General features: G+C 56.8%; 1 protein-coding gene across 10 annotated transcripts in view; it reads right to left on the reverse strand.

The window, feature by feature from the left end:
* Positions 1–27,523, reverse strand: part of ZNF185 (zinc finger protein 185 with LIM domain) — a 72,200-nt gene extending 44,677 nt beyond the window's left edge. For 6 of the 10 annotated variants that reach the window (XR_010940068.1, XM_067723951.1, XM_067723954.1 and 3 more), the window contains exons 1-12: positions 27,383–27,523; positions 14,860–14,938; positions 14,549–14,672; positions 14,243–14,308; positions 12,048–12,086; positions 11,867–11,944; positions 11,284–11,349; positions 10,421–10,507; positions 9,615–9,698; positions 9,320–9,361; positions 7,909–7,992; positions 4,387–4,473 (exon numbers count right to left, since the gene is read on the reverse strand). Coding sequence is in view for 9 of the 10 variants with exons in the window: in XM_067723951.1 (XP_067580052.1) it covers positions 4,387–4,473; positions 7,909–7,992; positions 9,320–9,361; positions 9,615–9,698; positions 10,421–10,507; positions 11,284–11,349; positions 11,867–11,944; positions 12,048–12,086; positions 14,243–14,308; positions 14,549–14,672; positions 14,860–14,893 (791 nt within the window). In the remaining variant the exon portion in view is untranslated. The remainder of the gene's footprint in view (positions 1–4,386; positions 4,474–7,908; positions 7,993–9,319; positions 9,362–9,614; positions 9,699–10,420; positions 10,508–11,283; positions 11,350–11,866; positions 11,945–12,047; positions 12,087–14,242; positions 14,309–14,548; positions 14,673–14,859; positions 14,939–27,382) is intronic. The other 4 variants (XM_067723955.1, XM_067723952.1, XM_067723959.1 and 1 more) reach the window with 2 other exon arrangements.
* Positions 27,524–27,794: the final 271 nt, after the last annotated feature.

Here is a 27,794-nt window from a genome sequence, read left to right on the forward strand (position 1 = left end):
AGCGCTGTGTGAGCTCAGCGCGGAAAGCCCCTCACAGGCGCTGCTTCAGAAAGAAACACAAGCAAAGGAGGTGCTACACAACCTGCCAAGACTGAATCAGGAAGAAATAGAAAATATGAACAGACCAATCACAAGCACTGAAATTGAAACTGTGATTAAAAATCTTCCAACAAGCAAAAGCCCAGGACCAGATGGCTTCACAGGCGAATTCTATCAAACATTTAGAGAAGAGCTATCACCTATCCTTCTCAGACTCTTCCAGAATATAGCAGAGGGAGGAACACTCCCCAACTCATTCTACGAGGCCACCATCACCCTGATACCAAAACCAGACAAGGATGTCACAAAGAAAGAAAACTACAGGCCAATATCACTGATGAACATAGATGCAAAGATCCTCAACAAAATACTAGCAAACAGAATCCAACAGCACATTAAACGGATCATACACCATGATCAAGTGGGGTTTATTCCAGGAATGCAAGGATTCTTCAATATACGCAAATCAATCAACGTGATACACCATATTAACAAATTGAAGGAGAAAAACCATATGATCATCTCAATAGATGCAGAGAAAGCTTTTGACAAAATTCAACACCCATTTATGATAAAAACCCTGCAGAAAGTAGGCATAGAGGGAACTTTCCTCAACATAATAAAGGCCATATATGACAAACCCACAGCCAACATCGTCCTCAATGGTGAAAAACTGAAAGCATTTCCACTAAGATCAGGAACAAGACAAGGTTGCCCACTCTCACCACTCTTATTCAACATAGTTTTGGAAGTTTTAGCCACAGCAATCAGAGAAGAAAAGGAAATAAAAGGAATCCAAATCGGAAAAGAAGAAGTAAAGCTGTCACTGTTTGCAGATGACATGATACTATACATACAGAATCCTAAAGATGCTACCAGAAAACTACTAGAGCTAATCAGTGAATTTGGTAAAGTAGCAGGATACAAAATTAATGCACAGAAATCTCTGGCATTCCTATACACTAAGGATGAAAAATCTGAAAGTGAAATCAAGAAAACACTCCCATTTACCATTGCAACAAAAAGAATAAAATACCTAGGAATAAACCTACCTAAGGAGACAAAAGACCTGTATGCAGAAAAGTATAAGACACTGATGAAAGAAATTAAAAATGATACAAATAGATGGAGAGATATACCATGTTCTTGGATTGGAAGAATCAACATTGTGAAAATGACTCTACTACCCAAAGCAATCTACAGATTCAATGCAATCCCTATGAAACTACCACTGGCATTTTTCACAGAACTAGAACAAAAAATCTCACAATTTGTATGGAAACATAAAAGACCCCGAATAGCCAAAGCAATTTTGAGAACGAAAAATGGAGCTGGAGGAATCAGGCTTCCTGACTTCAGACTATACTACAAAGCTACAGTAATCAAGACAGTATGGTACTGGCACAAAAACAGAAATATAGATCAATGGAACAGGATAGAAAGCCCAGAGATAAACCCACGCACATATGGTCACCTTATCTTTGACAAAGGAGGCAGAAATGTACAGTGGAGAAAGGACAGCCTATTCAATAAGTGGTGCTGGGAAAACTGGACAGCTACATGTAAAAGTATGAGATTAGATCACTCCCTAACACCATACACAAAAATAAGCTCAAAATGGATTAAAGACCTAAATGTAAGGCCAGAAACTATCAAACTCTTAGAGGAAAACATAGGCAGAACACTCTATGACATAAATCACAGCAAGATCCTTTTTGACCCACCTCCTAGAGAAATGGAAATAAAAACAAAAGTAAACAAATGGGACCTAATGAAACTTAAAAGCTTTTGCGCAGCAAAGGAAACCATAAAGAAGACCAAAAGACAACCCTCAGAATGGGAGAAAATATTTGCAAATGAAGCAACTGACAAAGGATTAATCTCCAAAATTTATAAGCAGCTCATGCAGCTTAATAACAAAAGAACAAACAACCCAATCCAAAAATGGGCAGAAGACCTAAATAGACATTTCTCCAAAGAAGATATACAGAGTGCCAACAAACACATGAAAGAATGCTCAACATCACTAATCATTAGAGAAATGCAAATCAAAACTACAATGAGATATCATCTCACACCAGTCAGAATGGCCATCATCAAAAAATCTAGAAACAATAAATGCTGGAGAGGGTGTGGAGAAAAGGGAACCCTCTTACACTGTTGATGGGAATGTAAATTGATACAGCCACTGTGGAGAACAGTATGGAGGTTCCTTAAAAAGCTACAAATAGAACTACCATATGACCCAGCAATCCCACTACTGGGCATATACCCTGAGAAAACCATACTTCAAAAAGAGTCATGTACCAAAATGTTCATTGCAGCTCTATTTACAATAGCCTGGAGATGGAAACAACCTAAGTGCCCATCATCGGATGAATGGATAAAGAAGATGTGGCACATATATACAATGGAATACTACTCAGCCATGAAAAGAAACGAAATTGAGCTATTTGTAATGAGGTGGATAGACCTAGAGTCTGTCATACAGAGTGAAGTAAGTCAGAAAGAGAGAGACAAATACCGTATGCTAACACATATATATGGAATTTAAGAAAAAAAAAATGTCATGAAAAACCTAGGGGTGAAACAGGAATAAAGACACAGACTTACTAGAGAATGGACTTGAGGCTATGGGGAGGGGGAAGGGTAAACGGTGACAAAGCAATAAAGAGGCATGGACATGTATACACTACCAAACGTAAGGTAGATAGCTAGTGGGAAGCAGCCGCATAGCACAGGGAGATCAGCTCGGTGCTGTGTGACCGCCTGGAGGGGTGGGATAGGGAGGGTGGGAGGGAGGGTGACGCAAGCGGGAAGAGATATGGGAACATATGTATATATATAACTGATTCATTTTGTTGTGAAGCTGAAACTAACATACCATTGTAAAGCAATTATGCTCCAATAAAGATGTTTAAAAAAAAAAAACAAAAAAAAAATAAAAAAATAAAAAAAATAAATAAATATAGCAGCAGGGATGAGCCTCTGTTCACACAGCATGGGCAATGCATAAAGTTCCTGGGCACACTGTCAACACAGGTGTACAGATCAGAGCCTTCACTATGAATGAAACCTAAAAAAAAAAAAAAAAAAAAAAAAAAAAAAAAAGGAGGTGCTACAAGGGGAGACATCTGAGCTGAGACTGAAAAGTGCAGATGGGAAAGGGCATCCTACAGCCTGCGCAGACGAATGGCGCTGGGGGAGGCTGGTGGGGAGGGCCCAGGGAGGAAGGGTGTACGAGGGGAACCTGGGGAGCGGGTGGATGAGCCCCGCCGGGCAAGGTAGAGAGTTCAGGCTGCGGAGCCTAAAGGGGAGGGGGCATTGCAGGGTTTTTCCCCAGGGACTGGCATAGGACTACTGCTGCCCTTTAGAAATGGCACCCAGGTAGAAATATGAAGGAGATTCTGGGATGGAGCGAGTGATGAAGGAGGCCTGGCCCCAGGGGAAAGGCACTAGGGACAGAAATATCTCTAAAATAGAATGGACAGGACTCAGTGTCCGACTGCGGCGAGGGTGTAGAGAGGGAGGGGCCAGTGAAGACAGTCAACGGCCCCAGAGATCGGAGCTCCCACCGCCCCAAGGATTAGCCTGGGCTTATGCTCTGGCCTCCTTCCCCAGACGCTGGCTTCACAAGGTGGGGTCCCAGTCTGTCGGCTTCACTGCTGTGAGCTGGGTGAGTAGCTAAATGATCAGGAGTCAGAGCCCCTCCGGGAACAAGCGGCCCCTCCCTGCTCGCATCTCCCTTTGCCCCCACCCAAGCTTCCCTGGGGCCCAGCTCCCAGCCCCCCGAACCCTGCCTGCATGTTACCTGACTGTCTGCCCCCTACCTTGGGGCAGCGGCTGGGCCTGCCGTGCTCCCTGCTGGTTGTGCCCCCCCGACCCCCTCCCCTGTCCCTTGAACTGTCAAGGCTGACCTAGTGACCCTGCCCTGTTCCTGGTGCCTCCCCCCGCCACAGCTGCTTCAGTGGCTTCATGGGGCTCTGCAAAGCCCAGATCCCCACCCAGCACGGCTGGCTGCTCCCATCCACAGGGCCCAGAGGGTGAACCATCACTTCCAGGGGCTCCTGGCACACGCTCAGCATCTCACTTGTGTCTGCATCTGCCCCCCCCAACAGGCAGACAGTCAGCAACTTCAGCGGGTCCCCAGGGCCGGGTCTGGTCTCCCATGGACCAAGTGCTCGCTCCCCAGGACTTGTGGACTGAAATGGGATGGGGGCAGAGAACCCAGGTGGCTCATGTCTCTCACCAACCAGCCCCCAGGCCTCATCGCTTGCACCCTGACCCTGCTGCCCCCAACTCTAGAATCGTGTGTAAGGAGCCCAGGCAGCAGCAGGGCCCCTGTACCTCATTTCTTCGAGGTCTGGGGCCACCAGGCGGAGTCCCGCCCCGGGTGTTGTGATCTGCAGGCGGACAGTCTCCTCACCTCTTGCGCTGTGACCAAAGGAGAGCGTCAGAGAGTCGGTGGTAAGAAAGGCCTCCGCTTCTCCATCTGTGCTGGGGATCCAAGGGTGTCCTCTCTGAGGAGCCTCCTGGCTAGTGCAGTGGGACACCCAGACCCATTGCCTTCGCCCCTCCCCCTTGTTTTTTCTCTCTCGTCTCCTCTTTGGGCTGAGCTCGGGCCACTGACCTCCAGGTCCCAGAGGAAAGGCATTGGAGGACCCCCTCACCAGTCTCCCATCCTCGACCCCAGCCCCCTTCAGACCGTGCTGCTGATCAGTTGCAGAGGTGCGCCCTGCCCGTGGCTGCACTGCAGCATCCAAAGTGGCTATCTGTGAGTTCAGGGGCTGACGGGAACGGGTGATGAACAAAATACCCAGGAAACCTACAGACCGAATTTGGAGTGAGAGCCGGTGGAAGGGGCATGTGGGAGACTCAGGGGATGAAGGTCAGAGAGAAGGTGCCGGTGAGCTTGAGACCAGGGAGGATCAGACAGTCTCAGCCCTCAGAGGCTGGTCCGAGGGTGACTGCACACAGCCCTCCAGTTCCAGTGTTTTTGGGCCCCCACTGCAGCTCCTGACGCCCAGCAGGACCGGGCCGTGGTGATGGCCTGTTACAGGTTGCATTGTGTCCCCGCTAAAAGGTATGCTGAAGTCCTAACCCAGGTATCTGCGTGAACGTGACCCTATTTGGAAATAGGGTCTCTGCGGAGGTAATTAGTTAAGATAAGGTTGTACTGCAGTAGGATGCATCCTAATCCAATATGACTGGCGTCCTTACAGAAAGGGGACATTTGAACACAGACACACAGAGGGAAGACAGCCACGTGATGATAGAAGCAGAGGGTGGAGGGATGCACCTACAAGCTAAGAGGCGCCAAGGGTTGACTGCACTACCAGAAGCTGAGAGAAAGGCCTGGAACAGATTCTACCCCAGAGCCTTCGGAGGAGCACACAGCCCTGCTGACACCTTCCTTCATTTAACTTCTGGCCTCTAGAGCTGTGGAAGGACAACTTTCTGTTGCTTAATCCACCCGGTTTCTGGTACCTTGTCACGGAAGCCCCAGCAAATTCATACAGAGGCAGTAGCTCCTTCTCAGGCACCCACAGCGGCATTTCCCTCTGAGACCAGCAGGTGCCGATGTTGGTCTCTCCATTTGTTGAAGGGCCCAGCAAATCAGGAAGCGCCCAACCACACCAGCACCCAGGCAATGTGCAAAGGGCTTTATGTGTACTATCTCATATGGGATTTGGGACGGCCTCTGGAGGTACGTATCACTGCTCCCTATTTCACACATGAGGACACTGGGGCACAGAGAGGTAAAGTGACTTACTCAAGGTCACACAGCCAGTACAGGGCAATGCCAGGGTTTTGCCTTGTGCCAGAAGCTGTGCTCTTACTCACTGCTCCCCAGCCCCTCTGCCAGGCAGCATGTTGGGGCCCAGCCTCCAGGCCCCACCTTGATCAGGTGGGGCAGAGAGCCAAGAAAGCCTGAGCGGCGCTGTGATGGGGCAGCAGCCAGGCCTGGGGCTCTCACACAGGCCAGTTTCGCTGACAGAAGGTATCTGAGTGAGCTCAGTTTGGAAGGTGGGGAAATGAGCTGAACCCAAGAAACCAGCCCCATGGTGCCTGGAGGGAGGGCCATTGCCACAGGTGAGTGGTGGAGGGGGGAGGGGAGGGGGCTGATGGTGGAGACAGGAGCTCAGATTTGTACACTTGGTGCTGAGAAGCCTTTGAGGCACCCAGGCAGGTCAGGGGTCCGGAGGAAGACAGGGCATCCTTGCGCGGCACTCCTTCTGCTCCCCTCTGAAGTCCCTGAAGGGTTTGGTGCCTAGACAGGGGAGCCCCTCCTAGGTGGCTGAGAAGCTGACCTTCAGACCCAAGCCAAGGGGGATGGGGCAGGGACACGCTTGCGGAGGGGCCTGGGGACCAGGCTGTGAAACTCTCCTTTCCTACTTTGCCATAAACCACCCTCCAGAACTGTGAGACAATACATTTCCATCGTCTGAGCCACCAGTTTGGGGGACTTCGTTATGGCAGCCTGAGCATGACAGACAGCCATCTTGCTATGACAGCAGGTGACGGGTAGTGAACATCCAAAGGAATATTCTGGAATAAATGTTAAAATGCCTCTCAAATGAGAATATAGCACAACCTACTTCCTCCTCCTATGTTCTTTCAGAAGGCATCTGAAACCAACATTAATCGCTTTCTTTTATTCAAAAGAGAAATTAAGGAGAATTCAGAGATGTGCATTGTTTTTGCTGAATTGTGTCCCCTCCAAAATTTGTATATTTAAGTCCTAATCCCCAGTGCCTCAGAACGTGAGCTTATTTGGAATAAGGTCGTTGCAGATATAATAAAGATGACGTCATACTTGAGTAGGGTGGCCCCTAATCTAATACGACTAATATCCTCATAAGAAGAGGAGGTCAGAACACAGACACACAGAGGAAGACCTTATAAGAGACGCAGGGAGAAGACAGGCGTCTACACGCCAAGGAGAGAGGTCTTAAGGAGAAACCCTGACAACACCTTGACCTTGGACTTGCAGCCTCCATAACTGGGAGACAATAACTGGGTTATTTGAGTCACCCAGTTTGTGGTACTTTGTTACAAAAGCTCTGGCAAACTAAGCCCCCATGTTCCATCAATCACCATGTCCCATCAATGCTACCTCGCAAAGAGCTCTCAAATTTTCCTACTTGTTCAAACGTCCTTAGGGTGTCCTGTCTCCCTCCCGGCACAGAAGAGGCGGCCCCGAGGACCGAGGTCACATACAAATGGTTGTGGGGCTTGAGTCGGGGAGGGGCGTGTGGGACATGCAGTGGCAATTCCAAGACCTGTAACAGCCCCAGAGGCAGTGGCACTGTCGGCAGGACTTAGCATGATTCAGCTCAAAGTACAAGGAGGTATTGATTGCCTTTGGCCTGCAGACAAGAGAGAGCCATTATCTGCCCGGAGACTCTGGGGCTCAGAAATCAGGGCAAATCAGAGCCCCACGTGGAGTGAGATTACCCACGCTCAGCCTGTCCCTGCCCTGTCACCCCGCTGCCAGACCCTCCCACCTGATGGCCTCAGAGGCCAGAGCCAGTTCTTGGCACCCACCTGAGAATAGCAGGGCTAGTGCCCTGGCCACAGACCCCCTCACATCCCACAGCTGGTACTTTTCCTCGGGATGCCACTGGACTCAGTGGTGGAAGGGTTAAGTTGACACAGATAAGCACGAAACAGACAAGACCGAAGCACTGTCTCCCAGGAGACCAGGCTGTTTTGCGCCTTTCAACCCCAGGACATCCAGCCAGAGAGGCCCTTACTGGTTTCTGGGCCCCATCCTGTCACTGGGCATACAGGGACACTGACCCTGAGGTCCTGTAGGGAGATGACCTGGCAGTCACCAGCCCTGGGCAGAGATGAGCAATTGATTACCTGCTCGAGCCGGGAGGGGATCGCGCCAGAGCAGGTGGGTCCTGGCTTTTCTTGGAAGGCCCGTCCTCATCCACCACCTCAATCCTTTGGGCAAGAAGAGAAACAGATGCGCCGCTATCCTCAGGGCACTCTTGGCCTGCGAAGCTGCCCCGGAGCTTGCAGACCCTGAAGGACATGCTTTCTTTCAGTGGTGTTTATGGCTTAGCAACTCCAGCTTGGGATAAGGGCAGAACACTGGGTTGAATAGCATCCCACCAGAATTCATGTCTTTCTGGAACCTGGGAATGTGATCTTATTTGGAAATAGAGTCTTTGCAATCAATTTGTCATCAAGTTACAATGAGGTCACACTGGGGTAGGGTGAGCCCTAAATCCATGACTGTTGTCCTTATAAGAGGGAAATTTGGACACAGACACACAGAGAAAAGAAGGTCATGTGATGATGGGGGCAGAGATAGGAGTGATGTGTCTACAAGTCAAGGACTGCCGGCAACAGCAGATGCCGAGAGAGAGGCCTGAGATGGCTTCTCCCTCACAGCTCCCAGAAGGAACCAAGCCTGCCCACACATTGATCTTGGACTTGTAGCCTCCAGAACTGGGAGACAATCTGTTCCTGGACCTTGTGCCAGTTCCCGCAAAGTGCCGGTTTGTGGTACTCTGATATCACAGTCCCAGGAACCTCATGCAGCCAGGAGGAGGACAGCATTATCTGTCACTCCCGTCATGCTGCCACCACTCTCTGCCTGGAACACCTGGTATGCCGAGTCCTCCTTGTTTTTCAGTCCTCAGCTCGTCATGGATATCTTCGCTCTCTACCCAGTAGAATACCCCTAAATTTCAACTGGCCAGAAGTTTCTTCCCTCTCCTCCCCAAATACTCCCCTTTCCCAGAAGATGTCCTGTCAACGGATGGTACCATCCCTCCCTCATTCAGCTGGAGTGTCTTGATATCCCGATCATGGCCCATTGAACCCTGTTCACCCTTTAGGGTCCATCTCCAGTGTCATGGTCACTTCCGAGGGCCTGGTCAGGCAGGCGCCCCCAATGACAAGCCTCTGGACTCCAGCCCAATGATCCGTCCCACCAAGGCACTGTCCGGCCCACCCCTGGTAGGGTGGGCAACAGGGCAAAGGGACGACTTTTCTGTAGCCCAGTAGCTACTTTTGCTGCAGAACCCCAGAGGCCTTGGAAACACCTAAAGCTCCATCTTGGGTCGGGGGCCGGGTTCTCTCAGCCAAGCTCCTGCCTGCGCAGCGTTGGCTGCCACCCACGTGCTTCCTTGGCTTCCAAACAGAAGCCACCAGCCCCTCACAGCTCCCTCTACTCAGGGACAGTGACCGCATCCCACCCTGCGCCTGCTCTCCCCACACTCCACCCCCGCCAATGGAAGACCTTCCCTTTGCCGACACTTACCTCTTTGCGATGAACGGGGCCTGTGTCTCCTGGGCGAGGCTGCTGGAAGAAGGCAGAGAGGTGACAAGTTGGGCAGAACCCACAGCCAGGTGACATCACTCCCAGCACCTTGCCTACCCTGATGGCGGCAGCCAGACCTCTCAGGTTTCCAGAAAGTAGATCTGAGAGTCCCAGAAGGTCTGGTTAGGAGGGCCCTCTCAACCCGCCCGTCACCAGCCAGAGGAAGACCAGAGCCCTGAAGGGAAGGGAAGTGGCCCGGAGCAGGGAGCGGGTTGGTAGCTGAGCCACAGCTCACCTGGCACTCTTCTTGGCCGCCGACAGGACGTAGGAATGCTCCCGGGGAGCTGTCTTCCTCACCACACTGCTGGCAGCCTCTGACCTGGGGTGGCACAGGGAGGGGGCATCTGATGGCATGAGGAGGGGCTTGCTCTGCCAGCCTAGCCAGGCAGCTACTCGGGAGGCAGGGGGAGCTTTAGGGAGCTGCCCGAGACCCCACACCTAGAGGGCGGCAGAGTGGGCCGTCGATGCTCGGCAGCCTGGCTCTGGAGCTCTCGGCTCTTCCCCGGTACCTCCGAGGCCTGGGGACCCCTGCTACTGTTGACTCTGCCCTTAGGACTGCCTGTCTGCTGGGCCTTCAGCGTGGGGGGCTTTGGTGTGTTTCCTAAGTCACGGAGGGGCCAGCAGATGTTGGGAGTGAGGGCAGGCTGAGCTCGGAGCCGAGCTGCTGCCCAAGCATCCAACCCTCACTTTGGGACAAGGGGCGTGGGCACCTCTGGAGCCTGGCCCTGCCCCCAGGCACATACAGGAGACTTCTACCAGGGCACCACGCACTGCCTATTTTGGTCCAATTTGCTTAGGAACCTTTTTAACAAACTATAGAAATTCCTCATTACCTAGGTTCTGCCCTCTTAGAAGGTTCATAAGAGGGTCCCCTGGGCTGGCCCAGCACTGAGTGGGTAGTTCTGGGGTTCCAGGAGTGCCACCTGTGCTGGCAGCGACCCTCCAGCCAACAGACCAGCACCGATGCTCCGCATGTGGTGCACCAGGCTTCAGAGACTTGAGCCCCGCCCGGCCCACGGGACGCCCAGCAGGCACCGTTACCTCCGTTTCTGCTCATCAGAAGAGAAGGGCACCTCCTCGTCTTCAGCAGCCCCTGACGCTGAGCTGCGCCTGACGTTGTAGGGTGCCCTGGGGGGGGGTGAAGAAGCTGGCAGTTATGGCCGCTCCTCCCTCTACGTCTGCCCCTGCTCCCTGTCACAGGCCGCCACCCTCAGCGGCTTGGTTGCCCCTGGACTCTGCTCGCGCCGCTTCTTTCTCTTCGAAAGCTACAACCCTTGCTGTACCCCAGGACCCAGTTCAAGCCTCATCTGTTCTCCAGAAAGATTCCCTAGCTGCTCTGTGTCACTGGATGATGGTGACAAGGGACAAACAGTATAAAGACGTGGGGCCCTGGGAATGCGGGCCCTGGGCACACAGGAGAGGGGCTTGGACGGGGGCCACAAGGGGAGCTCCAGAGGGAATCCCAAAGATTTATATCCAAGAAGCAGGCCAGAGTTAGGCACCAAGTGCCCATAGGTGACTGGCTGCCAGGGCCAGCAGAATGCTTGGGCTCACCAGGTGCCCGCCCAGTTCGGCCCAGCCCAGGAAACAGCTAGGGCCATGACCCATGACACTTTCTCCAGACCCACTAGCTCCTTCTACAAGCTTCCTACAGCCCCTGCTTTGCTTCAGATCAGAAGTACAATGTGCACACTGTCCAATTTTCTGGAGCTTGTCAACCTCTGGTGGGTTCCAGGCCACAGTGGCAGCTGGCAGGGATGTCAGGCCGACAGGACTTGCGCTCCTGGGCTGTGCTCAGACCTGGCTGTGCCCAGAGGCAAGCAGCCAGCTGCCCTCAGCGGGCCCAGGGTTCGGGCTCGTCCTTGGAGGAGGGAACCAAGCTGAGTCTGTGCTTGCATACTCACAGCTTCTTGTAATCCTCTGTGGTCATCCTGTAGCCAGAGGAGGAGGGGCGGGGAGGCCCGGCAGCGCTGCAGAGGCAAGGAATTTCTGTGAGTCCACCCGCAGGGCCCTCTTGCTTCCAGATTTGCCTACGTGGCCCAGCGGGCATGTGGCAGGTGGACAGGGGGTGCTGGCGCCCTTTCCTCTCTGCTCTCAGCCCTGCCAGATACCCAGAACAGCTGTGCAGAGCAGCCCTCTTGCCACAGACCCCTCAGCCACCTTGGTCCTGCTTTTCTGATGAAGCCCAGGTTCAGCCCGGTGCCAGCTCAGCCCGTCGGGAAGAAGGTGGCCTAAAGCACACAGCTCAGTGCAGGTATCAGCGAGTCAGGGCTCCCACCCAGCCTCCTCCCGGTGCCTCTGTCTCAGTGACCTTGTCTCAAGGACAAGGGCACTGGTAGTGGTCCAGGGCCTTGCCTTACACAGGAAGACACCTGCCACCCACCCCCCCACCCCCTCAGTGACAGGCAGAGGACTCTCTCTGGCCTGAGCGTGGCCTGGGCCCTCACACCTCTCACGGGCCAACTGGCCAGCACCCTGTGAACACACCGTTTTGGAGCTCCGTTGGCCTTGGGTAAGTGCTGCTGGGGCTGAGACGAGCTGTCTACAGGCTTGGTGAACACTCCCCTGAAAGAGAGCCCGGGAGAAGCAGCACCGTGAGCCCCCCTGGAGAAGCTGGGGGCAGTGCGGGCGGGCATGGGGAGGTGGGCAGGGTCCTGTGGTCACCTACCGGATGATATAGCCAGTGGGAGCCCTCGCGCTCGGCGGCCTGCCAAGGGAGAAGAAGGGATGGTGTGAAGCCAGGCTGCCCAGTGACGGCAAAGTGGGTTGGCTGCTGGGTGTCCCAGTGCAGGCAGAACGAGGGGAGCGACAGTGGCCAGCTGCTTCCCAAGAAATCCAGCCACGCCTGCACCCCTAGCTGGGCTACCTGTCCTGCTCTGCCTGTCTCCCTCATGCCCCCCAAGAAAGGTACCCCAGGCCGATTCTTCGGGGCCCTGGCTCACAGCACGTGCCCAGGAAGGGCATTTATACAGAGGTGTCCCCTCCAAAGTCCGGTTTCTCCCTGTTCTGACAGCCCTCCTCCCCTCCCCTCTCAGAGCTGACCCAGCTCAGGCTGGAGGCTCTGTGCTCAGAGGTCCGGGGCTGAGGCGACGTCAGGCAGAGCCCCCAACCTGATCTGACCCCCTACTCTGCCCAGCCCCCTCCAGGAAGACTCATGAGGGCCCAAGGGGCAGAGCCAGGCAGGAGCCAGCCGCCCTTTCCTTCCCGCTCCGCTTGAGCCCCCCTCCCCCAGCCCGTGCGATGCCCACGTCACAAGTCTTGATGGAAGTTTGGGACCGGAAGGCACGGCCAGGGCTTGGTCAGTGCCTGGAAAACATTAGCCTCCATGTGCTGGGCACCTTCCGCCTGGGCGGGGGCTCAGAGGACTCGGATGAGGGGTGTGGGCAGGCAAGAGCTGGTAGTGCTGGGGAAGCAGGGCTGTGAGTTCTGGGATCAGAGGCAGATGGCTCTTCTGTCCAGGAATAGGGGAGCTTGGGGCTGGAGCAGCTGGGAGGGCAGAGCCCCAGTGTTCTCCATCCCCATGGACCCTGTCCTTAACAGGGCATGGCCTCCTGGAGGTGACCAAGTTACAGGAACGCTTGGAGTGGAACCCGAGAAAGAAAGGTCACTCATCCCACGTGTTTTCCAAATATACTCCCAAACCAAAGCCCAGGCTGAGAACTGCACCCCCAAAGTAAACATACTCTCCAACGAATGGATTATCTTTGAACTGTGCTCAGGCTCTGGCCAACTGCCGCTATCACAGTCCGCAATTCTCTCTTTCACGCTCATCTCTCTACTCAGGACGTGCCCGTGTTCCTGGTGAGGATGTCAGTTCCCTGAGGAGAGGGTTGTGTACTCTGTGCCCAACACAGGACCTGGCAGGTAACAGGTGCTGAGTCATTGAGAGATTACGGGCAAGCGCATAGTTGCCGGAGGGAGCCCCTGTGGCTAGCAGTGAACTTGGACGCCTGCCTTCCAGCTGCTGCCACTGCCTGTACCACCACCCCAGGAAGGCACTGGCCCTGCACTCAACTGCTAACTGCTGGCTCTTTGAAGCAAGGATCAAGCCTGAATTGAGGGGTCCCCCTAACCCTAACCCCGCACTTCTCAGGAGTAGTTCCTCCCCATACGGGCAGGATGTGCCCACCCTTCAGAGCCTCCCTGGATGCCATTATGCAAAAGTCCTTGAAACAGAGAGAAGAGTTGGTTCCCCTCGGCCAGCTGTCAAGATATGTCATCTTGAACTTGGGAGACAGTTGGGGCAAGTGTGTGAGTCTCCCCTGGCACTTGGGACGCTGTGCTGATACAACAAAAAAGTGACAAGTAAGCACGTCTTAGAGCTTGCAGAATTTGCATAAAACTGAAGTTGTCCAGACCTGTGGGTATTGCCTTTTTAAAAATGTGCCTGGGCTTCCCTGGTGGCGCAGTGGTTGGGGGGTCTGCCTGCCGATGCGGGGGACACGGGTTCGTGCCCCGGTCCGGGAAGATCCCACATGCCGCGGAGCGGCTGGGCCCGTGAGCCATGGCCGCTGAGCCTGCGCGCCCGGAGCCTGTGCTCCGCAACGGGAGAGGCCACAGCGGTGAGAGGCCCTGTGCCTGATAATGTGTATTATGCAGAATGCGCATTTGCTTTTATAATCCCATACGCTCTGGCAGAACTTCGCATTTTGGAGCTAAGACTTTATTATTATGCTCAGTGACAATTTTGATCCCAGTTGACAGCTGAAGCCATGGACCTGGACCCAGTGACTCCTGCACTCCTTTTCCCAGGAAGGAGCAGAGTGGAAAAGCCATCCTTCCTGTGGAGTTCAAATGACTCAGCGTCCGCCAAAGGCTGCAGCGCAGGGCCCACCCACCGGCCACCTGGGCACCACTTCTTACCTGGCCTTCGGGACCTCCCCAGCTGAAGAAAAAGATATGGCACGACTCCGGCCCGAGGGCAGCTCGCTGAGGAAAGAGGGGACACAAAAGAGGGCGGCCACTACATGTACCCCAGGAACTTGGCCCACCGTTCCCGTCTCACCTTCTCCTTCCCTGGCCTGCGTCCACACTGCGGAGGCGTGTGTGTCCACGCACGCCCTGGCAGCCGCGCCTTTCTCACCCTGTGACTTAGACTGAGTGTGGCCCATGGAGTGCCACCCCACGCCCAGCCTGTCGCTGCCGGCCCTCCTGCCCTCCTGGACTTACAGGGTGTGGCTCTCCGATTCATCCTGCTTGGTGATCCAGCTCTTGTCCCCCTTCAGCGTGGTCCGAACCTTCATCTGCTTGAGGACATTATTGCGTTCCTCCTCGCCTGGTGGGAGAGGCTTCCCTGGTGGCGGCAAGGCCAGCCAGCATCAGAAGTGGAGCCCAGCCCCAGGACCCCGAGGCCTCCTTTCCAGCCCTCCCAATACGTTGCTGTCACTCGGCTGCCCAGGCAGTGCTGTGGCCCTGCAGGGCAGGCCTGGAAGGAGGCAGCCACGTACCAAGCCCCGGACAAGAGGGCACCCAGGCCTCACCTTTGCTGCCTCCTCCGAGAGCTGAGATACTCATGGTGTTTGCTCTGAACGTCCCTTCTCGGTGGATTCAACAGGGCTCCTGGGGGCAAAGGCAAGCACATGGCTTGTCACTTCATGCATTTATAATGGCTCATGGGTCACCGTACGGTCCTTGGCAAATTGAGACCACGCAGACTGTCCTTTGGGTGGAGTCTGGCCAGAGGCCGCCGCTGGGCTGCACACTGGGAAGCATGGCATGGCCTGCCAGGGGCTCTCTGTTGAAGAGATGGCTGAGACAGGCAGACCACCAACTCTCTTAGAGACCTCTGATGGCCAGACTCCCGCCCAGCGAGTGTAGGGGAGGGGTGGAAGCAGCGGCCGACACTGGTAGACCCAGGAGGAGGGATGGGGGAAGGAAGGGTACAGGCTGGGGGACGGTCGCTTTGGGGGACCGTCTCTCTCACTCCTTAGTCGTCATCTGACAGACCTTGAACGGGTCATCTAACCTCTCCAGCCTGACCCAGTGTCTACCCTTCAGGACTGCTGGGAGGACAGAAGGCACCACTGTTCTTGCAACTGCCCAACACTCCCCAGGACAGCAAAGATCGCCGTGACTCTCAACCTATCCTTGTTGGGAGAGACCCTCGCGGGTCCTTAATCAGCACAAGCACAGCCTGGAGGTGTCAACCCCGTGTGGTTCGGGGGTTGGGTCCATCTCCGGTGGGGAAAGCCTGGGGCCCCACTGCCAACTCCTAGTGACCCTCGGGCACGAGGTCATGTTGGGGAAGAAGGGAACGTCCTGTGCTCTGCTTTCCCTTCCTCTCTCTGTCTTTTCGCCCTGCCCTCCCCCATTGTCTCCTCTCTGCCCTTGAGCCAGGCGCTGCCCTTCTGTGGCCCGTGAAGGGGGGGCCGTCATGGTCCCCGACACCTTCCAGCTCCAGGAGGCGCTGGGGTGAGGAAGTCGGCTCTCCAGAGTGGGACTGGCCCAGCACGGGTTTAGTCAAGGCAGTGACCCTTGGGCCTCAGGAGAGGGGCTGGAGGCTTAAGCGAGTGGGCGTGAGAGGAAGCAGGGGCCCTGGCTCTGCCCACACAGTCCTAAGGCACAGCGACCTCCCTCTTAGGGGCCTGCCGCCCTCTGGGCCCCTCCAGGGCCAGGCCCTGAGCAGCCGGGCCATGCTGCCAGCTGGCAGAGTCCCGGGAATGTTTTCACGGAGGTCACGGGCATACTAAAACGGGCAGGGCAGAGGGCCAAGAGGAAACCAAATTTGCCCCGTCAGCAAGAGCTGGATTTCCCATAAACTGCACCGAACGAGCAGCCCAGCAGGCCCGAGCCCTCTGAGTGCCAGGAACGGCACCTCATCACTGCGAACGGGAGCCCCGCGTGCCTAGCCCTGCACCAAGGCTGCCACGTCAGAGTTCTGTTGAGCAGAGCTCACTCCATAGGTGACCGTCGGACCACGCTGCCCAGCTGCCCCATCCCAGCAGCCCCTGGAGTGGCCCCACTGGGCCGCCTGAGATCTCGGCCCCTCCGTCTCCTGGGGCTGCTGACTGACCGCGTGGCCTTGGGGGAGTCCCTCACCTCCTCTGGACCTTAGCTCATCAGTTTCCCCTCAACAAGCCTGTTGGCCACGTTGCCTAGAAATTTTCTGTCAAATCAGAAGCAAATAAGCCACTTACTTCCAAAATCAGGGCAGATGCATGAACATGCAGAATGACAGAGGCAGAGGGGCCACTGGGGACTCCCAAGCCAAAGGGGCAGGGACGCGCCCGAGAGCCCACAGCAAGGGCTGGCTTTACAGCTTCCTGTCCCACCTCACCAGACAAAGACCAGGACCGACGCCTCATCTCAGAAGTCAAGTGTCTTTTTTCATGGAACAAGAAATCTGAGTCAGGAAGTAGAGTGTCCTCATGGGACTGAAGAAGAACGCAGCGCTTCAGGACAAGGAGACTTTAAGGTGATGAGTCCCAGCCAGACGGACGCACACATGACATTTGAACCTATGTCCCGGCTGGACAGCTGGCTTCTCCCTCCACCTCACTGCCTGCCTTCCCTCCCCACAACAGCGCTGGTTCAGGCTGCAGTGACTTCTGCCTTCCTCCTTGGTCCACTGGTTTCCATCTGTGCCTCCTTCTGGCAGCACTCATCGGCCCCTGATCCCTCCTGCTGGTCCCCCACTGTCTCCAAGACTGGGGGCAAACTCCCCAGTCCTCTGACCCAGCCACTTCTCACACCTCAATGTCAACAGTGCGCTCCAAGCGGACCACATGCCTCAGCATCCCTGGAACGTGGCCCTGCCAGTCAATCCCCGCGCCTTTGCTTATGCCGCTGGGCTGGAGGCTGGCGGGGGCCGTGCTCCTAACTTATTCGATAGCGCCACCGCTCCTTTGAGCCAGGTCTCCTCTCAGACCCACCATCCACTCCCCTCCTCTGACCCTTCTCAGAAAGCAGGGCAAAGTAGCCGCCCAAACCACGGGCAACCAGAAAACCCTCACTGCAGACACGAGCAGCTTTGGAGGATGGGGGGTGGACCACTCAGGAGGGCATTTTCTGGGCGGCTCTCAAACACTGCTGGCGGGCAGGTCAGTCAGGGCATCTTTTTGGAGGACAGGTCTCCGCGTGTGTCAAAAGCTTTGGAGAGGGCAAGCCCATTGATCCAACAGTTCCCCTCACAGTAACCTCTCCTAAGGATTCAAGTGCATAAGTACAACACAGTATACAGGAGGGTGTCATTCCAGTGTAGAATATGATGGTGAAAATTTGGCAATAATCTAAATTCCCAATAGTTGTATTTAAACATATTATGATCTACTGTTCAAGCAGATGATATGTGCCCATCACAAATGATATTGATATATGCGATATTCTACAGATAGAACTACCACACGACCCGGCAATCCCACTACTGGGATGCTTCCATTTCCTTAAAAATACAGTTACATAAAAATGCCCAGGAAAAGAAACAACTGAAAGGACATACACAAAAATAGTTTGCAGAAGCACCCTTGGGAGCAGGCTCAAAAACACAAGAGACACAGTAGCAGAGAATGAAGGCACTTTGCACGTGCAGAGGCTCTCTGCTCCCTCCCTCACTTGGGGAGAACTGACCAAGCATCGAGGACCCACACCACCCCCTCCAGCCTGGCTGACTGGAGCCTTGGTCCTGCCCGTCCATGGGGCCTTGGGATGTGGGGTCCCAGCATCTAGTCCAGGCATCAGGGCAACCCGCCAGCAGCAAGCATACCATCGTCCTGCTTCACTGTGAGCAAACTGGGATCGGGGAGGTTGGGCAAGTGGCCCCAGGCCACACTTCCAACACTTTCAGAGGGTGGTGGGCCCAGCTAGAATCTGGGCCCCAGCTGTGGCTGCACAGTAGCCCTGCTGACCCCACACACGACATCACGGAGTGCTCCTTGGAGCAAAATCCTGGGGTCCAGGCAGCTCACCACCAGTATGATTCCTGCAAAGCACGGCACATGGCCCCAGCAGCTGGCTCACACCTGCGGCAGGGAGGAGACTCTTGGACTCAGGCCAGCCATGCACACGGTGCCTGCCTGGACTCTCAGCCTCACTACCAACTCCGAGCTCCTGACTCCAGCATCCTCTCTGAGCTGGGCAGCCCTTGCCCTGCAGCCCCAGACTCTACCCTCTCCACGTCCAACGTGCCAAGGTCTCTTATGCCCAGGGCTTGCACCTGAGACGCAGGATGCAAAATTCAAGAAGACATGGGAAGAGAGAAACTGTTCTGCACCTCCCCACTCACCCCACGCAGAAGGTGGAGAAAGAGGCAAGATGGACGCTACATCACTGGAATGTTCCATCTCCAGCTGCCTTCAAAAGTGGGGCAGGAGGGCTTCCCTGGTGGCGCAGTGGTTGAGGGTCCGCCTGCTGATGCAGGGGACGCGGGTTCATGCCCCGGTCTGGGAAGATCCCACATGCCGCGGAGCAGCTGGGCCCGTGAGCCATGGCCGCTGAGCCTGCGCGTCCGGAGCCTGTGCTCCGCAACGGGAGAGGCCACAGCAGTGAGAGGCCCGCGTACCGCAAAAAAAAAAATAATAAAGTGGGGCAGGAGTCCTCCCAGCTGCCCAGGCCTTCCAGTCTTCCTCTTCGTCTGGACACTTGGGCTTCTCCCAAACCGTCCTAAGCCCTCCTGGCGCACGAGGCCTCATCAGGAAGGGCCCCCCAGCCTGACAGCAAGCCCCGCCCAGCAGGCTCACGGCTCTGTTCCTCGTCCCTAAGGGGCCTCACAGGGCTGCAATGTTGTCCCACTCTCTGAGCCCCATCTGTGAAGTGGTGCGGAGCCGCCAAGCCCGTGAACCTACTCGCCGGCTCTCCTCTTGGCAGGACGCCTCCAAGCCAGAGCATGTGCCACTCGCTGGAATTTGGTGCCAGTTCTGCCCCATGCCATGGCTTGGTGTCTGGATGCTGGTGGGTGTCCTAACCTCCCAAACGGCCCATGTGAGCACCGGTCTAGTCAGGGCAGCCACTCTGTGCGCCGTTTCAGGACGATGGCCCCACTTCTACCTTGAGAGGGAGAAGTCTTCTGACTCTTTAGGAACTCTCACGTCGCCTTGCCCAAGGGCCCGGCCTGGGCCACCAAAGGAACGGGTGGCTTATGTGCCACCTTCTACCACAGCTATCCCTCATGGCACAGCCCTGGATCCTCACTAGATGTAGCCTCACTCGGCAGGACCCCTTCCCGTGCTAACTCCCAGGGAAAGGGCTTCCAGCCCTGATTGGATAGACAGAAGCAAGGAGCCGATGAGGGGCGTGCACGGAGCCTGTGGTCCCGGCCACAGCGAGCCTGGTGGCATCAGAGGCCAACAGAGCTGATGCAGGCAGACTAGCTTGGCTGATGTGTGAGGAGACAGAGATGGAGAGAGAGACAGCGAGGAGGGGTCACCCTGTCACCCCACAAGGACGTGCTGTGCCTCCAAAATGAGAAAACTAACTCAGAGAAAGTTTTCTAGAATCGCCGGCCTGCCTGACACCCCATGTCGTGCACATCCACTTTCCCAAGCAGGCCTCTGTGCGTCTCCCCTCGCAGCTACCAACTTGACAAATGGCCCCGAGCTTCAGCCCAGGAGGCATCTCCCAGAGGCGCCCTCAAGTTCCCCTGGGGCTGCTCTCCCCACACCTTTCCCGGCTCCCCGCGGCACAGCTGGGACGGGCTGGCTTCTTCCGGACAACAGGAAGGACACCAAGGACGGGCCTGAGAACGCAGGCAGCCCCGCCCCCCGGTCCCTGCCCAGGATCCTTGTGTGAAAGGAGATGGCGGCTGAGTGACTGCTCTTGCCCCACCCTGGATGGCAGTGAGATGAGTGGGGGGCAGCGCTGGATGCCAGGCAGGGACCTCCTAGGTAAACTGCGACGGAAGAGGAACAAAACACCTTTAGTCCTGCTTTCCAGGAGCACAGGACACCGTTTCACACACAGGAGCTGCAGCCAGAGGGCGCGGCTGTTGGGGCTTGTCTGCAGGTGCGTATGCTGGGCGCTGGCCACTGTGAACAGGCAGGTGTGGGTGCGCCACTGGCAGAAGAGCGAGGGGCAGGGCTTCTTCCCCAGAGGTGAGCTGTGACGCTCTGCACCCAGGGAGCTGACAGGAAGCCCGGCTGTGTTTCCTCACATGTATCGACCTTCTGCGGGACCCCATCTCTGGCTGGCAGGGATCAGACGCGATTCTGTCTCTTGGCACCAGAGCCCACGGCTCAGCTCCGGGCAGACTCGTTAGGTGTGGTCACAGTGTGACCCACGCAGCCAAGCCAGTGACCAAATACAGATGTGACGAGGACATCTGGAAGATGTCATTGAGGCTTCGGGCCCCCCGGGGGCTGGTTGCTGGGCCAACTTTAGGCCGTATTTCAGTGAAGCTCTGTCTGCGAGCATTTTTATGCGGCTCGGGGGCAGGGACTGCTAACAGCGGCAGGGCCCCGAATATGGCCTCCCCCGTCACTTCAGCAGAGACAGAGCGCTCCTATCTGGGGCGGGAGGGAAGAGGTGAAGTGGCGAAAAGTCCCTTGTTTCCCAGCAGCTTGTTCCAGCCAGTTCTGATGCCTTCAGCTGGGTGCTGTTGGGGGGTCTCAGAGAAGACAGCTGGCCTGGGAGGAAGGAGACTCCTTCCTTCCATGGGGCCTTGGCTCCGGATGGGGTGTCATGACTAAACCATGAAGAAACAAAACCTGCCAGGGGGACCTCAGCTGTCACACCTGTCCCCTCTGGCCCTCTATGACAAACAGCCTGGCCAGAGTCCCTCCACGCCTCCCTCCTGGCCCGATTCAACCTGGGGGCTGCCACCGGCAGCGAGAAGGGGCTGGGAGGGAGGGAGTGAGGACACCTGTGCATGACCTCCCAGGCCGTGCCCCTCCTCACCTGTCCAACAGCTCTACCCACCGGAAGACTTGCCCCGCTGACGGTGGCTACCTCCCAGAAGAGACACCTGGGCCCTCTTTGGGTGTGTTTCAAGCAAATGCCTTGAAGCTTCAACATAAGGGTCCCCCTAGTGTGTAAGTGCCCGTGAGAGGCCCCTCTCACGGTCCTTCAGGGTAATGAGGTGTCCCAGAATTGGGGCAGTCTGCATCACCAGGGGACGGGCGACACCAAGGTAGTCAAAGCCCACCCGCTGGAGAGCCCTGGCTCTACCCAACGGGCAGCAGGTGCCTTCACCCACCCTGTCCGTCCTTAGAGAGCTTCCCTCTACAGTTGGCCTGGCAGCCCCTTGAGCCTGAAGGGGCAGCAGAAACAAAAGCTGACGGGGCAGTGGGGACACTGCCTGCTCAGAGATGAGCTGGCCAGGCCCATCATCTGTCCCTTCACAGGAGGGGCACACATGGTGTTTCTTCCAACTCAGGTGCAAAGGAAAGAGCAAGAGACACGGAGTCCCAGTCCTGTTCTGTCAGAAAAGGTCACCGGACATGTCACTTACCCCCTCTGGCTGAAGATGAAGCCCCAGCTTCAAAGCGCTCCCTGACCCCTGCCCCTGGCCGTGGGGGTAAGGCACAGGCTTCAGTGCGGCTCATCACCAGGGCCACAGCCTCCTGTCCTTCCTCTGCAACATCCCCGGAGGTCAAAGGTCTAGCGCTGTAGGGAGGGCCCAGGTTGCGCTGGGCTAAGGAAGGCCTGGACCCAGATGAGCGACGCTGAGGCCCCAGGCAGGACGTATGAGGGGGCTGGGGACCCCTGTTTGGGTGTCCTCGTCCAGTCCTTTCTCAAGGCACACACTTGGCTGGGTGTCAAAGTCTGGACCCAGGCTGACTTACGCCAGCACTGGGTCAGCTGACCTGATTCCCCAGGCCAAAAGGGCTGGAACGATCAAACGTCCCATTTTATGAGGAGTCTCCTGAGAGCACGTCTCATGAATGAGGACATCCTGGTTCCCAGTCGCAGCAGCCGGCAAGAGGACAGCCAGCAGACGGGCTGCTTTCCTCCAGGGGTTCCTGGGATCCGGAGATGCTCAGCAGCGGTCCAGGGGGAAGGGGCCCTTCAGAGGCCTTCCAGATCGATGGCTGAGCAGCTGGGTTATGTCCAAGCCCCTCAGCTGGCTGCACAGCACACAGCTCCCGGGAGCCCTGGCTGGCCTCTCTGGCCTGTGCGAGCGACAGAGTGGAGCATCTCGCCGGCCCGTGATGCTCCAGTCCCAGGCCTCCTGCCCGGAAGCCAAGGGGTGGCAGGAAGGAGGCGTACCGCATGGAAAAAAGAGCTGGAGGAGACTTGGGTTCCAGAGAGGGAAAATGTAATATGGAAAAAAAATGCATTGACCGGGGGGGAGTATTCGTAAATGTGCTTTACAGGTAAATGAAAGTCTGGAATTTCACCTCCCCTCATCCCACCCCCAACACCCCAGAATCTAGACTTCTCGGCGTCAGCACCAGAGGGGCCCTGGGAGGCAGACACCTGAGGCTGGTCAGCTCCCTCCGGGCGGTGGGGAGCTGGAGCCCCAAGAGGACAAAAGGAGCCACGGCCACCCAGCCACACGCCACTCCTGTGCCCATTTGCTAGCGCTCAGCCGGCCAGATACGAGGGCCAGCAAGGGTTTCCGGCAGGACCCTCTGAGATGTCTCTGTGGAGGCCAGGGGGCTGGGCGGGGCCGACGTGCTGGGGACAGCAGGGCCCATGCATGGGCCTCACCCCACGCAGGACCCTTTGCCGGAGCCACGCACATGAGCTATTCCCGGGGCCGCGACCTCCCCTGCCGTGCCAGGAGAAGGGGCCCAGACAAAGCCCAGGAGCCGTCTTGTGGGGCCTGGGCCAGCTCTGTCCCTCCCACCACACACCCCAGTTGTCTCTGCAGCCCGGAACCAAGGTGGTCTTAAGCTCATCCCAGTGGGGCAGAGATGCTATCCACATCTGCACACAGACAGTCAAGGGGGTTGAAAGGGACCCAGGGGTCATTGGAGCCCACTTCCACCCCACACAACTCTTCCCACCCCAGGAATACCCCTGCACCCTCTCTACTGCCACCCATTCAGCCTTTGCCAGAGCAGGCCTGGTGACAGGGAAGTCCCTTCCATTTTCCCCTGACTGACACTGGCCAAGGCTGATGCCTTCTGTCCTAGTCACAGGTGATCACGAGTGGCGCTGCCCTCTCCCTTCCCACCTTCCTGTCCAGCCCAGACCCAGAGTCCCCTGAGCTCCACCCCGACCTCTTATCACTGTCCGCACTTCTGGGTGAGAATATGGAGACCCGGGGAGGAGAAAGTGTTTGCCCAAGGCCACATATTCATTGATTCCATAAGCCTTTAGAGAAAGTGGAAGCCAGGCTACATGCTGGGCAGACAGGCAGACAGGAGCCTAGAGCGGCACCGCGTTTCCCAGGAAGGTGCCCTTGGCTCGGGCCGTCTGAAGGAATGAAAGAATGAGTAGGAGCTCACTGGGCAGAAGCGATAAGGCAAGTCCTGGTTTTTTGTTTTGTTTTGTTTTGCTTCTTTCAGTCTTAAAGCGGGCGCTGCCTGAGGTAAGCATTTACACCAGGGATACCCGTTCTGCTGCTGGGAATCCTCGGGCCTGCTCTCTGCACCATCAAGCTCCGTGGGAAACTGACCTAGTCATCAGAAAGTGGCGAGCTGAGCCAGTGATCACGGGGACCAGATCAAGGCTGCTGGACCGAGCACCCGAGGTGTGCCCACAGACGTGGCCAGGGCCAGGGGCTGCCAGAGACAACAGCAGCAGCGTGGGGCCTGCGCACCGGTGGCCCTGGAGGCCAGGCCTCCTCTTGGACCCAGGGTGTGCCACACAGCCCCACAGCCACCTCGGCTGCCACCACCAGCAGCCCCAGTGCCCGGCTCCCTCTTGAAATGGGAAGTGAGCACCCTCCCCACAGGAAAAGCTTAGGCAGTGTTTCTGAAAGTGGCCTCTGGGTCCCTCTGGCATCCAGGTCACCGGGGACGTGGGCTTAAGTTGCAAATTCCTGTTCTCCCAACCCCCATTAGACTTTGAGAATGACACCCACAGGGCCTCTCGTCCTTTCATTTTCCAGTCCCTTCTCCACGCAGCCCTGCCCCTCCTGCTTCCCTACCCCTGTCCTCCTCAGCCCTCAGTCCGCCCTGGGCCCCAGCGCCAAATACGGACATGCGTATCTGTGAGCTAAGGTAGCCTGGCTCTGTTCCTAATCCTCAAATGAGTATTGAGTTCCTCCCTGTGCCTCAGTTTCCCTTTGGAAAAATGAACTGACACCAGCCCTGCCCACCTCCTGACCCTGCCATGACCACTGGAAGGTGACAGTCACACAAGTACTCCCACGTCAACTTCCCCCTTCCTGAAGAAAACGATCAGAAATGTTCACACTGGGGGATGCAGATAAGGGAGTTCTTGGTACCATTTTTACCACTTTTCTGTGAGCTTTTGATTAATCCAAGATAAAAGTTAAAAAGAAAAACATTGAAAATTGTCAAAGAAAGCAAACCAGATGTTAGTAGGCATCCAGAAATGACCCAAGAATTAAGTGTTCTGTAGCAAATCACTGAACTGTGGGTAGACACAATATGCATCGTCGGCATAGACTAGCAGGGATTTTAAAACAGTTTCTCCTCAGGTGGGGAGGCCACAACCCTCCCAATCCGGCCTCAACCCCACTCCTGGCGACCACGGCTCCTGCAGGAGGACAGCTCTGACAGCATACGGGTGACAACCTGGGGCCTCCAGAGCTTTCGTGACGCACTCAGGTTTGCACAACTAGACAGTGGCCGAGCTGGTGTCTTAACGCGGTCTGACCTCCGAGCCACGTTCTTACCGCTAGGCTGTAAAGGCGCCTCTGTGTCCCATCACACACCCTACGACCAGCCATCTCCCGTCGCCACTTCACAACCCTCAGCAGCAAAGATGCCAGCCTCTCCTGAGTGTCACTTCAGGCGCATGGGTCCCTGCATGGCTGCTCTTGTCCTGGCATCGGCCAGCTCTCTGTGGGCGCAGCAGGAATGGACGCAGAAGCCCTGATGGACCCCAACCTTAGGGGCCCGAACACCCGGGTTGCTGCTCACGGTCCTGTCCAATGCCAGGGGGCCTGGCTTTCAGCAAGCAGAAAGCAAGCTGGTGTTACGCATGAGCTGGCACCTTATGAGCTGTGGCTTGAAGCAAGATCCAGACCAAAGGGATCAGTCAGCCGTGGAGGCTGAGCGGGGATGGGAGACGGCAGGCTCCCAGAGTGCACTGGGCCAGATCTGAAACTTTTTTGGGCATGCAGCTGAGGGCAGTTTGGGGACCGGGTGCCAATGTCTATGTAGCCAGGTCCCAGGCCCGCTGCTGGGGGCCCAGAGTCTCTGTCCTGCTTGGTCTTAGAAGGCCACAGGGGCGCTAAGCAGAAACGCAAGGCAGGCTGAAGGAGGCTGAGGTGAAGCACTGGCTGCTCCTGGGGTCACTGCACTCCGTCTGGAATCTGGACTCGAGTTGGCGAGGAAAGGAGGTTGGACAATTTCTTTACTGAGCGGCCTGTCTCCTTGGGGCAAGGCTTGCCCCTGCTTTCTCTCCAGCGCCCCGCTGCCTAGCTCCGGGTGATCCTCCCCTACCCCAGACTCCCACAGCCCCTCGTGCTTATGCCTCCTCTGTCGCTGACTTGTGCGTGTCCAGAGGGTGGAGATGAACAGATCCAGAGCGCCTACTGTGTGCCTGGCCCTGTGCTGGGTGCCTCTCATCAGATCCCCACACTTGAGCACAGAGCCCCCAGCCCGGCCCCGGCTTCTCAAGGCCAGGCCGGGAAGGCACACGGGCTGGGGCTGGGCATTGATGGAAAGTGGGGGGAGGGCAGGTGAGGTGGATCCTCTCCTTCTCATCCTGGGGTGGCCCGGGGTGATGAGGTGAACAGGCCAAGTACCCAGGCCTACCCGCAAGCTGGCTCCTGGTCTGTGCATCCACCTCCCGGCCACTTGCTTCTAAGTGCTGAGCAGGGCCTCTGAGTTGCCCCTGGTTTTATGGGTGAGGTAGTGGAGGCCCTGGGAAGGTAGGACACTCCTCCGCCGCCCCCTGCCGCCTTCCACCACAGCTCTAAGTGACCTGGTGAGGAGGGAGTGGGAACCCAGAGCCCCTCCCCACTGTCCAGGCCTATTGGCCCGTGGGGCCCTGCCCCCTGTCCCCAGCCAGGTACCACGATCAGAAGTCCAAAAGGCCATGAGGCCCAGGCACGACTGGGTCTAGGTGCCAGAGGCCTGAACCACCGCTAGGTGGGTTGTGAGGGGCTCTCTCTCAGGGTTCGCTGAGTGGTCCTGAGATGCGGCCTTCCACGATGTCAAGACTAAGTGCAAACGGCTCAGTGCGAACACAATTCCTATCGCGCCTCAGATGTCCCAAACCCCAGGCACAACCACCACCGACCTCATCTGAGACCCCAGCAGCCCCCCGGTGGGAAGCGACCTAGTGTCTTACCCCCTTGGACCGTGGAGCTGCTGCCTGGGTGCCCCCGGCTCAGAAGCAGCAGAGTGGACAGAGCAGCTGAGCTTTCAGTCTCTTTCCAAGGCAGAGGTATCACTCTGCCTTTCCAAAGAGGACAAGGCTCTTGGCTCCCCTGCCCCCATGAAACAATCCAGCCACAGAGCCTGCTCACTGCAGATCCCGTCGATAACACCCAGCGGCGCTTGATTCGGCGCCTTCTGTCTGAGAAGCTACCTTCCCAGTGGCCCTTCAGGGACTGCCCTGTGCCCAGCACATGCTCATCACAAGCAACCGGTGAGCCTCTTGCTCTGGGCTCCAGGGTGAGCTGGACTCTGGGTCTCAGTTTTCTCATCTACAAAATGGACACAGGGAGAACTAGCTGATGTGAGACAGCACCCTGGGTCCAGGCCATTTACTAACCATCAAACCCTCTCTTCCAGAAAGAGTGAGGACGCCGGGACCAGGCCAGCCTTAGGTGCCTCTCTCCTTAGTCTCTTTGCTCAAAGTGAAAACCAGAAAACTAAGTACCCTGCCTCAGCCGGCGGAAGCCCGGGAGGGATGCTTAGAGAGGGTGAAGGTTATGGATGGGGAAACTGAGGTCCTGAGTTGTCCCTGTCACCCGGCTCAACACTGGCCGGGTTCCCCGCTCTGACTCCGCCGGCCGCGCCAACGGCGACTCGACAGTCCTACCTGGCACAGGTGCCCAGCTCGCGGGGCGGGCGGAGGGTCGGGCGGGCGCGGGGCGCGGGCTCCCTCAGGTGGGCAGCGCCGGCCGGGCCGGGCAGCGGACGCGGGGTGCGAGGCGCGGCGTGGAGCGCGCAGGGCGGCGAGGAGGAGCGGACTGGACTCCGCCCGCAGGAGAACAAACAGGTTTTCTCCTGCGCCCGAGCCTCGCCCCTCGCCCCTCCCCTCGGCCGGCCCCCTTCCTCTGCCCTGTCCCGGGGTAGGTAGATGCGCCTGGCACATTCCGCGCATTCTCCCGCCAGTGTCCTCGGCCCGCCCGCCCCTTCCCGGCCCCGCCCCGCGGGGCTGCTGGAGAAATCAAGGCCCGGGTTCCCCGCACCGAGCCCAAAGCGAGCTCCGGAAGGCTCTGCCGCGGTGG

Source organism: Pseudorca crassidens, chromosome X (assembly GCF_039906515.1).
Source record: "Pseudorca crassidens isolate mPseCra1 chromosome X, mPseCra1.hap1, whole genome shotgun sequence".
In the NCBI taxonomy this organism is placed as follows: Eukaryota; Metazoa; Chordata; class Mammalia; order Artiodactyla; family Delphinidae; genus Pseudorca; species Pseudorca crassidens.